The 14,792-nt window shown below is 38.1% G+C and overlaps 1 protein-coding gene across 2 annotated transcripts in view; it reads left to right on the forward strand.

Annotated features, from left to right (window-relative positions):
* The window catches only part of LOC131168507 (uncharacterized), a 42,678-nt gene that overhangs the window by 14,750 nt on the left and 13,136 nt on the right, over nt 1-14,792 (forward strand). For both annotated transcript variants that reach the window (XM_058127992.1, XM_058127991.1), the window contains 3 exons: nt 3,345-4,488; nt 12,447-12,665; nt 12,768-12,994. In XM_058127992.1, coding sequence (XP_057983975.1) covers nt 3,345-4,488; nt 12,447-12,665; nt 12,768-12,994 — 1,590 coding nt within the window. The remainder of the gene's footprint in view (nt 1-3,344; nt 4,489-12,446; nt 12,666-12,767; nt 12,995-14,792) is intronic.

Raw genomic sequence — 14,792 nt, forward strand, 5'->3', positions numbered from 1 at the left:
GTTGCCGAGATGAAAATGTTTAGATGGATGAGTGGTATAACATTGAAAGATAAATTAAGGAATGAACATATTCGCGGTAGGTTAGGTGTAGCTTCTATAGAAGATAAGATAAGAGAGGGACGACTCAGATGGTATGGACACTTGCAATGTAGGCCACATAGTGCACCAGTGAGGAAGAGTGAGTTAGTTACTGTGGGAGGCAGTAGTCAGTAGAAGGGGTAGGGGTAGACCTAAAATAACTTGGGAGGAGATAGTGAGTAAGGATTTAATATCCCTGAATCTGTTAAAAGAAATGGTCCATGATCGCATAAATTGGCGGAAAATGATTCATATAGCTGACCCCACCTAGTGGGACTTAAGGCTTGGTCTTGTTGTTGTTGTTATTGTCTTTATCTTAATATGCTTAATTGTCTTAACTCTTTAAAGTTAATTAATTAAATAATGAAGTGGTATTTAACTCCTTATCATTGATGGTCTAAGTTTGTTTAAAATTAATCTAGTATAGTATCATATATTGTAGTGCTCCCTCCAATCCATTATACAAATGTAATAATATGTAAAATTATGAATGTCCCCACTTCTTTAGTTTACATTAAAAATTATAATAATAAATTAACAACAGAATAGAAGAGTCAAATAAAAAAATAAGTAACAATATTTGACTATTATGATGATGTAAGAGTTTATCTTTCAGATTCACTGTCATATTATGACTTAACATGCAACTTACATGGCAAGAAAGGGGGGGGAGACTGGTGGGGTCATTGGTCATGAGACATTACCCATTATACAACATACAATAAATACACTATAATAAAAAAAAATAAATTAAATTAGTGCCTGTACTTTGAGCTTTATCTTGTTGTCTATGGGCATAGGGAGAGAGAGGGAGACTATGGAAAATTAGATGGCTTGAAATTAGATGCTCGGCAGAGGCTCCCATGCACTGCAAGTAGATGAGCAGATGCACGGAGCCATGGAACTGCTATGAACAGAGCACTAAACACTGAGGGGCAGCTAGATGGAGAGCAGGTGAGGCGGCTTTTGCGTGGGAAGGTTGAACAAGAATTGTCGGAAAGGATTTTAGACTGTGAAAGGGCAAGGAGGTGAAGCGGCGTGGGGAGGGCTGCTACCCTAATTTTATGATGTATTCATTATTCAACATCAAAAGTCGGGAGAACCCTATTAACTTAGGTGGGTCGGTTTGGGTTGGGCATTTTGAAAACTAAACCCGCAAACCGACCCAAGCAACTGGGTTAGGTAAAATGGCAGGTCGCCAACCGACCCATAAACTGCTCAAACAATTTTTTTGGGTTGGTCCGATTTGTGTTGGTTGGGTTGGGCAGGTTGATGAACACCCCTTCTATTTAGTAAGATGGGAAGAGGTCTGTAGGCCTAAGGAGTGGGGGCCAGATCTAGGTAAGTTGGTGTCTAAAACACCATTCCTTTAGCTAAATGGTTATGGCGCTCTCCTCTAGAAGAGTCTTCCCTTAGGCATAGCGTAATAAGAAGTAAGCTCTGGTTGGATGATAATGGGTGGGATACAAATATTAATTTTAATATGTTCTTTGGGGAGTCTGTGGAGGTCCATTTCTCAGATTTATCCTTCTTTCACCCCTCAAACTAAGCTTTGAGATGGGGATGGGTTTATGTATCTTTTTTTTGGAAAGACCCTTGGTTTCCTATGGATTTGAGTAGTCTTTTGGTTTCCTGGAATCTCCATTTTAGGAGACCTCTTAACTATAGGGAAATAGTGGAGTTGTCTTCTTTTTTTATCTTAATTGAATGGAAGTAACCTTTCTTTGAGGAGGGATTTTTGTTTTGGTCCTTGGATGAATTGGGAGTGTACTCTTGCAAATCCTTTTTCAAACTCTTGATCTGTTCTAACTCTTCATTTCTGCTTTATCATATTATTTGGAAGGCCAAGGCTTCCCCAAAAATTAAGGCTTTTACTTGGTTGGTTGTGCTTAATAAAATAAATACTAATAACTTGCTGCAATCAGGAGACCTTTGAAGGCTCTCTCTCCTGATACGTGTGTGCTCTGTTTGAAGAATTCCGAGAGAGCTTTGATCTCCTTTTGCAATGTGATTTTTCTTGGAGGATTTGGAATAAGCTTTTTTGGTAATATGGGAGAGAGTTGGGTATGTACTGCATCAGTGGAAGACTTATTAGCCATTTCTTTCACAGGTTTTGGTAGAAGGAAGGATAGGCCAGCTTTATGGAGGTGTGGCATATTTGCAGTTTTATAGGGGATTTCAAATGGACATGGATATTCTGGAAAGAATTAAATTGGGTGCTGGTATGGGATAAAATTCAGTACTTGGCATCATTGTGGTGCATTGTTTTTTGATTTTTCAGAGGGAATAGTTTCCAGGAGATTCAAAGAGATTGGAGGAATGTGCTGGCTTGTTGATTTTTTCTTTGTTTGTAGTTTTTAGTTGTTTTTCCTGGTTTTTGTTCCAGATTTTTTTGGGGAGATGTCTCATTCTACCTCTTGCAACTTCTTCTCCTATTAATGATTTTTTTTTTCTATTAAAAAAGGTTGTGTGATCCAAGAGGAAATGAAGTGCGCTTCGATGGGGCAAAAATAGAGCTAGGAAGGGTTAGAGGGAGTTAGCTAACTTGAAGTGTTTGCTGAATTATGATGGAAAAAGGATTGAAGAGGGGATTCCTTAGAGGGAGTTAGCTAACTTGAAGTGTTTGCTGAATTATGACAGAAGAGGATTGAAGAGGGGATTTCTTGGTTAATTATTTATTTTATTATTATTATTATTATTGTTTTATTTTTTATTGTTTTATTTTATTTTATCTTTATCTTTATTTGGTTTCTTTAGGTGGACTTCTTGTTTCCTACAATTGTAACTTCTATCTCTCATTTTAATACATCTTTTTTAATCCAAAAAAATGTTTTTGTTTTTGAAATGGATTATTTATTCATTTGTAAGTATTTGTCAGTTATAAAGTAAGAAACTTGTTTGTTTTGTGGATTATGATTCATTTAATGGTAAATAGGTATGACTCAATAGTATTTTGTGCTAAAAGTGTTTGCAGACGTGGTTAAAGATTATGCAAATGCTTGGTCTTGGTTGTTGAGAAATCTAAAATTAAATATTGTAGTTCGTGGTCAATGTTGGTTGTGAGTTATATGAAACCAAATTTTTCTAAGTTTAAAGCATATGTGAAATGTCCAAAATGATTAATGGTTTATCAGAATTTTAGCTGCTTGTAATTGATCATCTGGTTTGACACAGTTAATTTTTTTTATTTTTAGAAATGGTCCACAAAATGAATAAACCTAAACTGCTAGTTTGATACAGTTTATATACTCATGTTCTCTGTGTAGGTATGGATGCATGCGGATCAAAATCGAGTTGGATTCCTTGGTCGAGCAGAGTTTAATAATGCACTTAAGCTTGTTACTGTGGCACAAAGTAAGCGTGAACTGACCCCAGATATTGTGAAGGCAGCATTATATGGTCCTGCTGCAGCTAAAATTCCTGCTCCCCAAATAAATCTTGCGGCTACCTCTGCTGTGCAGTCAAATTCTAAGGCAGCAGCACCTGTCACACAGTTGGGCAGTACTACACCAGCAGCATCTCAAAACGTTGCCATCAGGGCCCCTCAGGTGCCTGCAAGCACAACAATGAATCAGCAGCATATCTCATCTCCACAAAGTCAGTTTGTGAGGCCACCTCAAGGCATGTCTCTTGGTATGGCTTCACATTTGCAGCAGGGTAATGCCAGCCAAGGAAATCCGGGGGGAGGTAATATGGTAGCCCCTAGTTTGCTTAATTCAACCACCTCTGCTGATTGGCTTAGTGGAAGGACTGGTGGGCCTCAAGTGGGAGTAGCTTCACAAAATCTCAACACAGGGAATAGTCTTTCCACCACTCAGGATGAATTTGAGCTGGCACCAACAGGCTCGACTCCATCTTTACAGCGGAAATCACTAGCAACCACAGGGTCAACAACCTCTGGTGCACCAAAGCCACAAGATTTAGTGCCATCGTACAAGGTGGCAACTAAAGATTCTAATGCATCAGTAATTTCAGGAAATGGGCTTGTGCCTGATGCAATTTCTGGGGATGTGTTTTCCACAGCCCTCTCTCATCCAAAGGTGGACGACTCTGCTCTATTTTCTGCAGGTAGCTTAACTGCGTCATCAGCCTTTGTTCCAGTATCTGCTGGGCCCCAACCTTCTGTTAAGCCAAGCACGGTGGAATCTTTGAGGAGTGCATACACTGCTCAGCCAACTACAAAACAGAATCAGCATATTCCACCTCAAAGTACTAGTGCATTTGCATCAACTGGGTTTCCCTTAACCAGGGATCCTTCTTCTGCCCAATCTCATGTTACATGGCCAAAAATGACTCAATCTGATGTTCAGAAGTATACCAAAGTATTTGTGCAAGTAGACACAGACAGAGATGGGAAAATAATGGGTGAACAGGCACGCAATCTGTTTTTAAGTTGGAGGCTGCCCAGAGGTTTGATTTTCATTTGAGGCTTAACTTTGAGCTTATGCTTTCTCTTTTTCAACACAAGTTTAATTTTTCTAACTCAACAAGTTTAAATCAAAAGCAAAAGGCACAGGAGGGTAAATGAGGGAAGTTTTTTTTTAAATAATTTTTGGTTTATTTGTTTATATAACATTTAGATTTCAGGTTGTCATTGATAGTTGTTTAGCATGAAATCTCTTGTTTTCTGCTGTCTGTCCTTACAAATATGTGTTAATGCAACATGACATATTTTCATCCTTCAATAGACCCTTCACTTCATTAGGGATGCTGTGCTAATTATGAGGTTTTTCTGTGGTTCTCTAATGTTCGTTAAGTTTATTGACCCCCATCATGTCATCCTTCAATGGACCCTTCACTTTCATTAGTCAAGATTACAATTACAAAGAATAGGATTGAAGATGCAGTTTGGTGATGATGATACCATAGTTTTGAAGATGATGGATAGGTAGTAAAACTTTAATATTGGTGTGACTAATTTTATATTAATAGGAGAATTATAGCAACAATGAAAAAAATATAAAAAAACTATACCAAATTTGTAATAATTAGGTAATAATATAGAATATAGAGAATTAGATAAATTTTTTGCATAGTAATAACAATGAAAAAGGGAATTGGTTGAGAGGAAAGGAAAATGTTTACTTCCTGGTTTACTGTTCTAGGAACCTAGAAGTCATGTAATAGTAATTTTAATACTTAAAAAGTGAATGGTGAAATGCATTCTAAAATAGGTTGACTTAAACCTCAAAAAGTATATATGTCGGCAATAATAATAATGGTACAACAACAGCAGCAGCAATGACAACCAAGTCTTACATTCCACTAGGTGGGTTTGGTTACATGAATCCTCTTCCATCATTCTCTATGATCTAGGATTCCAGGGCAATATCTTTTGAAGGTTGGAGTGCATTAAATTGTCACTCTACTTTGTTCAAGCTTTCCATCCCTCCTCCTCCTACTGTCACTGCCATTAATTTGCTTGCTCCTCACTGGCGTTGGATGTGCCCAAATCATGTCAACTGCCATTCCCTTACGTTATCATCTATAGATGCTATGGCTAACTTACTGCAAATAATAATAACAGAAATAAAAAAAAAAAGAAATTAGATTTGAGCTAAAACTTGTTTTCTAGGATGATTATTATGTGGCTTGAGGGGTTAGGTACAGCCTTGATAGGTAAAGTCTCTGTTGTCACTCGTCAGTGTATGGTCCTTCAAGACCAACCCTAAGTTCTTTTCTGGATAAGCTTTATAATGTGTTTTGGCTTTCTTTGCACTCCTAATTGGATAGTGGGAGATGATTTTAATGTTGTGAGGTTTACTCAAGAGAGGAAAGGGGGTGATAGCGTTACTGCTACCATGCTATGTTTTGATTCCCTTATTAGGGATTGTGATTTGAGGGATCTTCCTCTAGATAATGCTGACTTTACATGGTCAGTGGGAGGTGCTAGAGTGGTGGCAAGCAGGCTCGACAGATTCCTATTCTACACGCAGTGGGAGGATGAGTTCCCTAATCTCTCTCCATCTATTTTACTTAGGCCTACTTCTGACCACTTTCCCATGTCGGAATCGAGGAAAGTTTCTTGGGTTCCACTCTTTTCATATTTGAAGGTATGTGGTTGGATTATGATTCCTTCCAGCTGTTGGTGAGGAATTCTTGGAATGAGGATGTGGAGAGGGGGTGGGAAGGTTTTAAATTCATGAAAAAGTTGAAGAGGTTAAAATAGAAGTTGAAAAAGTTTGGAATGGGGAGGTGTTTTTGGAGGTTTAAAGTTTAGAAAGGCTAGTATTTTAGGAAAGCAGGCTGAGTTGGATTGAAAGGAAGAAGATGGAAGGGTATATTTGAAGAATGAATTGGAGGAGGTGATTTTCAATGAAATGAGAAGCTGGAGGCAAAAGACGAAGTTTAAGTGGATCAAAGATAGAGATTGCAGTTCTAGATTTTGTTCATAGGATAGCTAATAGGAAAATGAGGAAGAATTTGATTAGGGAGTTGGATGCAGGTAGGAGGGAAACTATCTCCGATCAGAGTCAAATTGCTTGTAAGATCACTGAGTTTTGTTCTAATTTGTATTTTAGGAGGATGATAGTAGACTGATGGCTGAAGGTTTAGATTAGGACCCTTTGTCTGGTGATGAGGTAGCATGGTTGGAGAGACCTTTTTAGGAAGAGGAAGTGAGGGCCACGGTTTTTGGGATGGAGAGGGACACAACTCTAGGGCTTGATGGGTTTAATATGGTTTTTTTTCAAGATTTTTGAGAGGTGGTTGAGTATGAGGAATGGGATTTTAAGCAAGAGTATCACTTTCATAACTTTGGTGCCGAAGAAGAGTAAACCCATTAAGATTTCAGGCTATAAACCTATGATTGGATTACTAGGCTCAAGGGTAAGACAAGTTGCGGATGTCATTTTGGTTGCTAGGTTGTTGAAGATATTTGTAGGAGGAAAAAGAAGGGACTTATTTTTAAGTTGGATTTTGTGAAAGCTTATGATGAGTGAATTGGAATTTCATGGATATGATTTTTATGAGCAAGGGGCTTGGAGAGAGATGGCGGCGTTGGATTAGAGGCTTATTGCATAATGTGAGCTACTTGGTTTTAGTGAATGGTGAGCCTAAAACTTGGTTGGCTATGAGATGGATTAGGCAAGGTGACCCTCGTTTCCCATTCTTGTTTGTCTTAGTGGCTGATATTTTGAGTAGGATGGTGGATAAGGCTGTAGATGAGGTTTAGTGAAGGGTTGGAGGTGGGTAGGGAGGGGGTTAGGGTCTCACTCCTTAGTTTGACGATGATACTATCTTCTTTTTAGAGGATCATTGACCTTCCTTTTTGAATATTCTGAGTTTTCTCCATGTCTTCGAGTAGGTTTCCGGGTTTAAGATTAATATGGGGAAGAGTAGTATCGTGGCTATCAATATGCTTGATGAGGTTGTTAGGAAGTTATCGGCGAAGGTGGGTTGTAACTTGTAGTGTTATGAATTGGCTGCTGTCTTACTAGGGGTTCCTTTGGGGGTGACCCTATATTTGTCATCTTTTGGGATGCTGTTGTGGAATGGGTTTTAAGAGAATAGATGGGTGGAAAGTTGCTCTTTTTTTTCTCGGTGGTAGAATTCCTCTCATCTAGGCTTGTCTTTCTCGTAACTCTTTGTACTTTCCTTCTGTCTTCAAGATTCTGGTCAGGGTTGCTAGCAAGATTGTGAAGATAATGAGGGAGTTCTTGTGGTCAGGTGTAGGGGGCTTTAGGGATCCTTTAGTAAGTTTGGGACATGGTGGGTCGGTCTAAATGGGAGGGTGGTTTCGATATTGAAAATTTGGTGTCTAGAAACATCACTCTCATGGCAAAATGGCTTTGGCGGGTTCTGCTAGAGAATTCTCCTTTGTGGCATAAAGTTGTAAAGTAAGTACAGTTTAGATGAGAATGGGTGGGATACTAATTTGAGATTTAGATGCTCTTCAAAGAGACCATGGAAAGCTATCTCTCAGATTTATCCCTTTTTCATTCCCCACATTAAATTCCTGGTGGGAAGAGGTAGTAATATTCGCTTTTGGAAAGATCCTTGGTTGGGGAATGTAGTTTTGTCAACATCTTTTCTGCAGCTCTTTCTCGCTTGAGCTCACGACAGGATGGTTCCATTTCTTCCTTTGTTGTTGATCTCTATCTTGGGATTTTCGTTTTTGTAGGTCGCTGAATGACAAGGAGTTGGTAGAGCTTCCTCTTTGCTAGCCTTGCTGAATAACTGTCATTTTTCTTTTGAGGAGGATAGTTGGTCTTGGTCTTTGGATAATTTGGGGGTTTATCCTTGCAAATCTTTTGTGATTTTCTGACTATATCTAAACCTATTTTCTTCTTTATAAATCCATTTGGAAGGCCAAAGTCCCCTCTAAAATTAAGGCTTTTGTTTGTTTGGTTGCATTTGATAGAATTAAGACCAATAAATTTAAGGCGCTTTCTCCAGATACCTGTGTTCTTTGTTTCAATTGTTCAGAATCTGCATTGCATCTATGTATACATTGTGATTATGCTTGGAGAGTATGGAATAAGTTATTTGGTTATCTAGGCGAATGTTGGGTGAGTTCAGAAGCAGTGGAGGACTTTTTGGCCCTTTCTTTTGTTGGTTTTGGCAAGAAAAAGGAAAGGGCAGCGCTTTGGAAATGTGTTGTCTTTACTGTATTTTGGGGGTTTGTGATTGGAGCAGATTGCGTGTAACTTTTCAGGGAAAAATTCGTCACATCCGTGTTTTTTTAAGGGGGCGAGCTTCTTTGATATTAAGCGTCATTGGTGTTAGGTTTGGGATTGTTAATCTGTGCTGGTTGTTTTGGTCTTTTTAGTTTTCGATTTTTTTTTGTCTGGATTTTTCCGGTCTTTTGGTTGTACATTATTAATTTATTAATAATATTCTTCTTTTCCTACTTAAAAAAAAAATAGTTGGCATCAATGAGCATTGTAAATGCAGCTTCTCAGTTACAAGGGAGAGGCAGCATTGCATACAAGTAATACCTAATAAGATATAAGTAGAGATGGTCAAGATTGGAGAATTTGGTAGTCCTTGGGCTCATGTGTCGGATGGCAGGTGGATGTTATGGGAACATTGTGAGGATGTCCTTGCTCCAAGGATGATGCTACTCATGATGGGAATTCCCTTGGGAGTCCAATAGCAGGGGCGGAGAAGGTCTGGTTTAGAGAGAATTTCTATTGAAAAGTATGGCCAAATGTTTCCTAAATGGGGCAAAGAAAGGGTATTCAAAATGTTGGTTCATTTTTCAATCAGAGGAGACCATACATGACTTCAGCCCATAAAAAAGAAGAATTTGTCAGAGCTTCTAGTGACACAGGGACATGTTGCCGCAAAAGAGAATGAGGAGAAGATACATGTCAGAAGCTTGAGCTAGCTAAGGAAAGGTTAAGGGGACACCCTTAATGGGCCCTAGTTTGAGCCTACCTAGGAAAATCTCATGAAAACATTCCAGGACCCAGGATTCATCGGGGACTGCCACTTATCCCATGATTACTCCCTGCATGCATATGAGAGGCTGGCCTCTATAGACTTATTGAATTAAAAATCAGTAAACAAGCTACAATTATTTAATTGTAGGCCAAATCTAATAATTACTATGTAATCAAAATAGAGTTAAAAGAATAAGTCTCTACAAGCATTGTATGGAAAACACGTTCTGTTATGTCATTTGAACAACCAATGCATTGGTGTATAGTAAACGCATGTTACTTTGAAGCCATGAAATCAACCAACAGGAGTTATGCACTCTCATAAACTGTCTAAAATATTATTTAGTTTGTAGTATAGTGGACTATCAATTATGGACAGTGCATACCATTTTCTATAAATTGGTGAGACATATCAACATATGATTATTGTTTAGATGGATGCATGGTATAACTATAAAAGATAAAGGAAGGGATGGACACATATGCAGTAAACTTGGAAGTAGCATTTTCAGAAGATAAAATAGGGGTAGCGTGATTGAGATAATTTAAAAACCTGCAATATGGACCAAATAGCACACCATTGAGAGTGATTTGATTGATGTTTGAGAGTTGAAAGGGTCAACCTTGAATAACTTGGACGGAGATAGAAAGAATGGATTTTATGGCTATAAAAACTTTCAATCTTGCCCCAGATTGGGCAGAATAGCATAAGAGAATTTATACCTGCCTAGTATATCTCTTTAATTGTTGATATAATCAACTAAGATGTGAGAAAATAGAAATATGAAGGTGGGATAACATAAAAGGAAGCTTTAAAAAGTGAGCCAGAAGAAGATTTATATATAATATTTGCATGCATGTCCATATGTTCTAATTTGATTGGCAATCTAAATGTTCATTTCTTTTGGGACATTTGGTGTAATTGGAAAAAATAATGCAAGTGAAATCCACAAACTAAAACTAAAAACCAGCAACATAAACAAAAACTCAAAACCAGTAAAAAGTATGGTACTTTGGTTGTATTTCCAAAATTGAAACAAATAATACCCTGATTGCACCCATCTTTAATTTATTTCTTGGATCAAATAGCATTAATTATCATGCCATCATTCAATCACCATAAAAGTTTTCATCGCATGTAGTAAGCAATTATGGTGGCTCTATAATCCTTAATGCACAAAACAATAGAAATATTAAAGCCCGAATCAATCAATAATTAGAACAATGGAAAAATACAAAAGAATACATATTAAAAAATATTATGATATAAATAGGAATTTCTTAGTAATTAGCTTACTTAATAATTTTTCTTTTTAAGTTACCCTTTATTACTCCGAGAACAATCCTATTGAATAGTGAAAATATGTTCTTGGACAATTTTTTTTTTTAAGTTTTAAATAGGCCTGGCAAAACGGGCGGGCGGGTCGGGTTTGGGCGGGTTGTCAACGGGCCGGGTCATGAACGGGTTAACATTAAATGGGTCACACACATCTCGACCCTAACCCGCCCGTTTAATAAACGGGCTGGTCACGGGTCACCCGTTTAATAAATAATTATATATTTTAATTTTTAAAATTTATTTTTTATTTTTAAAAATACTTATTTTATTTATTGAATCTTTAAAAAAAAAAAAAAAGATGAAGTGGGAAAAGAAAGATCCAGATCGGGGTCTGATTGATTGAGAGAACCGAGAGAGGGAGAGTGACTGTTGATGCTGTCACGCCGAACTGAGAGCGAGAGGGAGAGTCGAGATCGTGAGAGGGAGGGGGACGGGCTGTATAGGCACTCAGGCAGACAGCGTGCGGCGTGGGTGACGGCGTGCGGCATAGGTGACAGTGACGACGTGCGGTGTGGGCAACGGCAACGGCGTGTGGCGTAGGTGACGACGATGGCGTGCAGTGTGGGTGACGGCGATGGCTGGGCTGCTAGAAGCCTAGAAACCGAGAGGAGAGGACCGAGATGAGAGGTTGAGAGAGTGAGAGCCGAGAGGCTGAGAGCCAGAGGAGAGCGAAGCTGAAGCACCGAAAGGCGAAGGCCGAGAAGAACCAGAGGAGAGTGAAGCGCAGAAGGCCGAAGGCTACGGGATTTTTGGTTAGGGTTGGAGTCGGTGGATAGTGAGTGATATATATGACATAAAGGAACCAAGTTAACGCGCCCAAACCCGGTTGAACCCGGTTATAAACGGGTCAACCCGTGACCTGCCCAATTATTAAACGGATCGACTTCTTTAAACCCAAACCCGTTTTAAATAAGTGGGTCCGGGTGACCCGACGGGTTATGACCCGTTTTGCCAGGCCTAGTTTTAAAGTAAACTTAGGGGCATTTTTTATTTTTATTTTATTTTAAATTCACGGAACAATATATTTTAATTTTTATTATTGAAAAATTTTGTAGAAAATGGTTTAGTCTGCTGAATTGAATCTACTTATTAACATTGTGGCAACAAGTGAAAGCAGACCAACAATAAAACAGAAAGTTGGAAATGCAGGCATACACATTTTTGTGACCTGTTTGTTCACAAAATAGAAAATAGGAAACATAAAGGATACCAACAGCTTCTTAAGTCTTAACTAACCATATTCTAAATGGGGCAGTTTATATAATGCAGATCCAAATAAGGTTTTTTCCCCTTTTTCTTTTATTGGAACTTCTTGAGGTATGAGTCGGCTATGAAGTTTTCTTGGGTGGAAAGAGGAAATTTGATAACGATTATCTTGAAGATCAATTTTGTTTTTTTTGAAGAATGGAAGGCTAATAAATGTGTTTGAAATGTACTAAATTTTGATTTCTTATTTATTTTTTAACATATCTTGTGAACCCTCCTTCTAGCCCCTCTACCTAACAGAATGAGGAAATCTGAAGCTCCTCCTTTAATAGTTTCCATGCATCTTGACAATTAAGTGCATTTATGTCCTAGCTAAGGCTGTTACTGTATTCCTATTATACATTGTGTTCATTATGCTGTCATTGTTCATGTTTCAGAGGTTTTAAAGCAGGTGTGGGACTTATGTGATCAAGATAATGACAGCATGCTTTCTTTGAGAGAGTTTTGTTTTGCACTCTATTTGATGGAACGATACCGGGAGGGCCGCCCTCTTCCTACCACACTTCCAAACAGTGTCATGTTTGATGAGACCCTGATGCGCACCACAGGTCAATCTACAGCTGCATATGGCAATGCAATTTTGGGATCCACTCCTGGTATGTTTTTTATTTTCCTTTTCTTTTCATTGTGTTCTGAACCTCTAATATCATTTCCTAATGTTTCTGGTGGTTTCACATTTGTTTTTCTAAATTGAATAGGTTTGCAACAACTGCCAGGGACAACTGTTGCAAGATCAGCAACACATACTGCTGCAGCGAGGCCACCAAGGCAAATTTCCATTCCACCAGCTGATGAAGTTGTGCAGCCCAGTCAGCAAAAATCTAGAGTTCCTGTGTTGGAGAAGCACCTTGTGGATCAACTTAGTAAAGAGGAGCAGAATTCGCTGAACTCAAAATTCCAAGAGGCTACTGAGGCAGACAAAAAGGCATGTACTATTTATGACTTTCTCTTATCATCTGCTTATCTAAACCCTACATTAGCTTTTTCAGTCTATTGCTTCAGTTTGTTGATATGGTTATTTATATTGCATGAAAAATTTGAAACCATCACTTTGAGTTCTGTTAGACTGCGTGGAAATTTATTCTCTATTATTGGACTAGGACTTTCCAGCACCTCTTGAGAAATTTGATTACAAAAGCAGTGCAAGGAAGAGAGATTCTAAACAGATGGGGCTTGGAAAAATATATTCATAGTGTGATTCTCTGCATCATTTAAAACTGTCCAGGATAAAATAAATAGAAAAACAAAAGGGATGAAAATAGAAAAAAGATATTTTGGGGCATATTGCAGCCAGTTAGTAAAAAAGTCTGCTGCGAAGGACAATGGCTTGTCCTTTTTTCCTGTAATTTTTTTTTCTTGCATTACTGAAGTTTTTGTTATCTAAAAAAAAAAAAAACAACTTAGTAAGAATGACATGCAAATCTAACTTAATTAGTTGTTATTTTGGGGTATATTACAGCCAGTTAGTAAGAAAGACTGCTGGCGAAGGACAATGGCTTGTCCTTTTTTCCTGTATTTTTTTTTTAATTTTCTTGCATTAATGAATTTTTTGTTATCTAGAAAAAAAAAAAAAAACTTAGTAAGAAAGACGTGCAAATCTAACTTGATTAGTTGTTAGGTGTTTCACAAAAATATGCACTAGAATTTATGCGATAACAACTTAATGAAATTTTAAACCAACTGCTGATTGATTAGTCATGTTGCCTGGGTGTACATGATGTTAGATAAGCACTAAGTTGTGATTTTCAGACAGTGTTTCTTTACGATTCTCTCTCTCTCTCAAAAAACACCTGTCTACCCACCCATCTACTCATTCACTCCTAGATTTACATGCCAAAATCAATTCTTAACATCATTTGTCGTTCCTCCAGTTATGGGCAAGGTTGTTAGAATTGGGATTCTAAGTGGGATCCTCGGAGGGGTCTTCAGGATCGAAGCATAGAATCGGATTGAGAATCGTAAGATTCTACTTTCAATGTAAAATAAGTATTAAAAAGTTCTAGATGTGGAACTTTATGACAAGTCTTAAGACTAAAAACTTGGTTAGTAACTTTGTAAGTATAAGAAGTTAAAAATACACTAAAAAGTTCAAGCAATAAAAATATGAAGAAGAAGAGCAAGAAAAGGAGAAGGAGGAGAAAAACAGTGCTCACTATTAAGTTTTTTCAAGAAGCAAAAAATTTGTTTTAAAGCATACCTCTGCAGCTCTGCTGGGCCAGCTGGCTTGGCTCTTTTCTTGGCTGCTGCTGGTCAAACAAGAACTCTGTGTTGAAGAGGACTGATGTGTTCTTTATTGAACACCAAAAAAGGAAGAGGACTGAGGACTGAGGACTGAGTTTTTGTTGAACCCCAGGAACTCTGGTTGTTGAACACCAAAGAACTTTTCATCAAACAGCAAGACTGGTAGCTGCTGCTGATCAAACACCAGTCACCAGATGGAGGGCTCTCTGGTTATTGAACAGGAGAGAAATTCATGTGCTGGGTTGCTGAATTTCAATGAGTAGAGGACTGTGGTGTCGATCTAGGGAAGTCAGGTGCAGATTGAGCTGAATCTGTTCACTGATGGGAGGCTGGGAGTCATTTTGCCCCAGTTTTGGAAGACTTTGGACAAACATAAACCTTTTGGGGCCTTTGGACAAATTAAAACATGTATTGGGCCATATTATTGAAACCCAAAAACGAAAAAAAAAAAAAAAAAAAACCCAATCCGGGTAACAGAGTAG

Source organism: Malania oleifera, chromosome 11 (genome assembly GCF_029873635.1).
Source record: "Malania oleifera isolate guangnan ecotype guangnan chromosome 11, ASM2987363v1, whole genome shotgun sequence".
NCBI lineage: Eukaryota > Viridiplantae > Streptophyta > Magnoliopsida > Santalales > Ximeniaceae > Malania > Malania oleifera.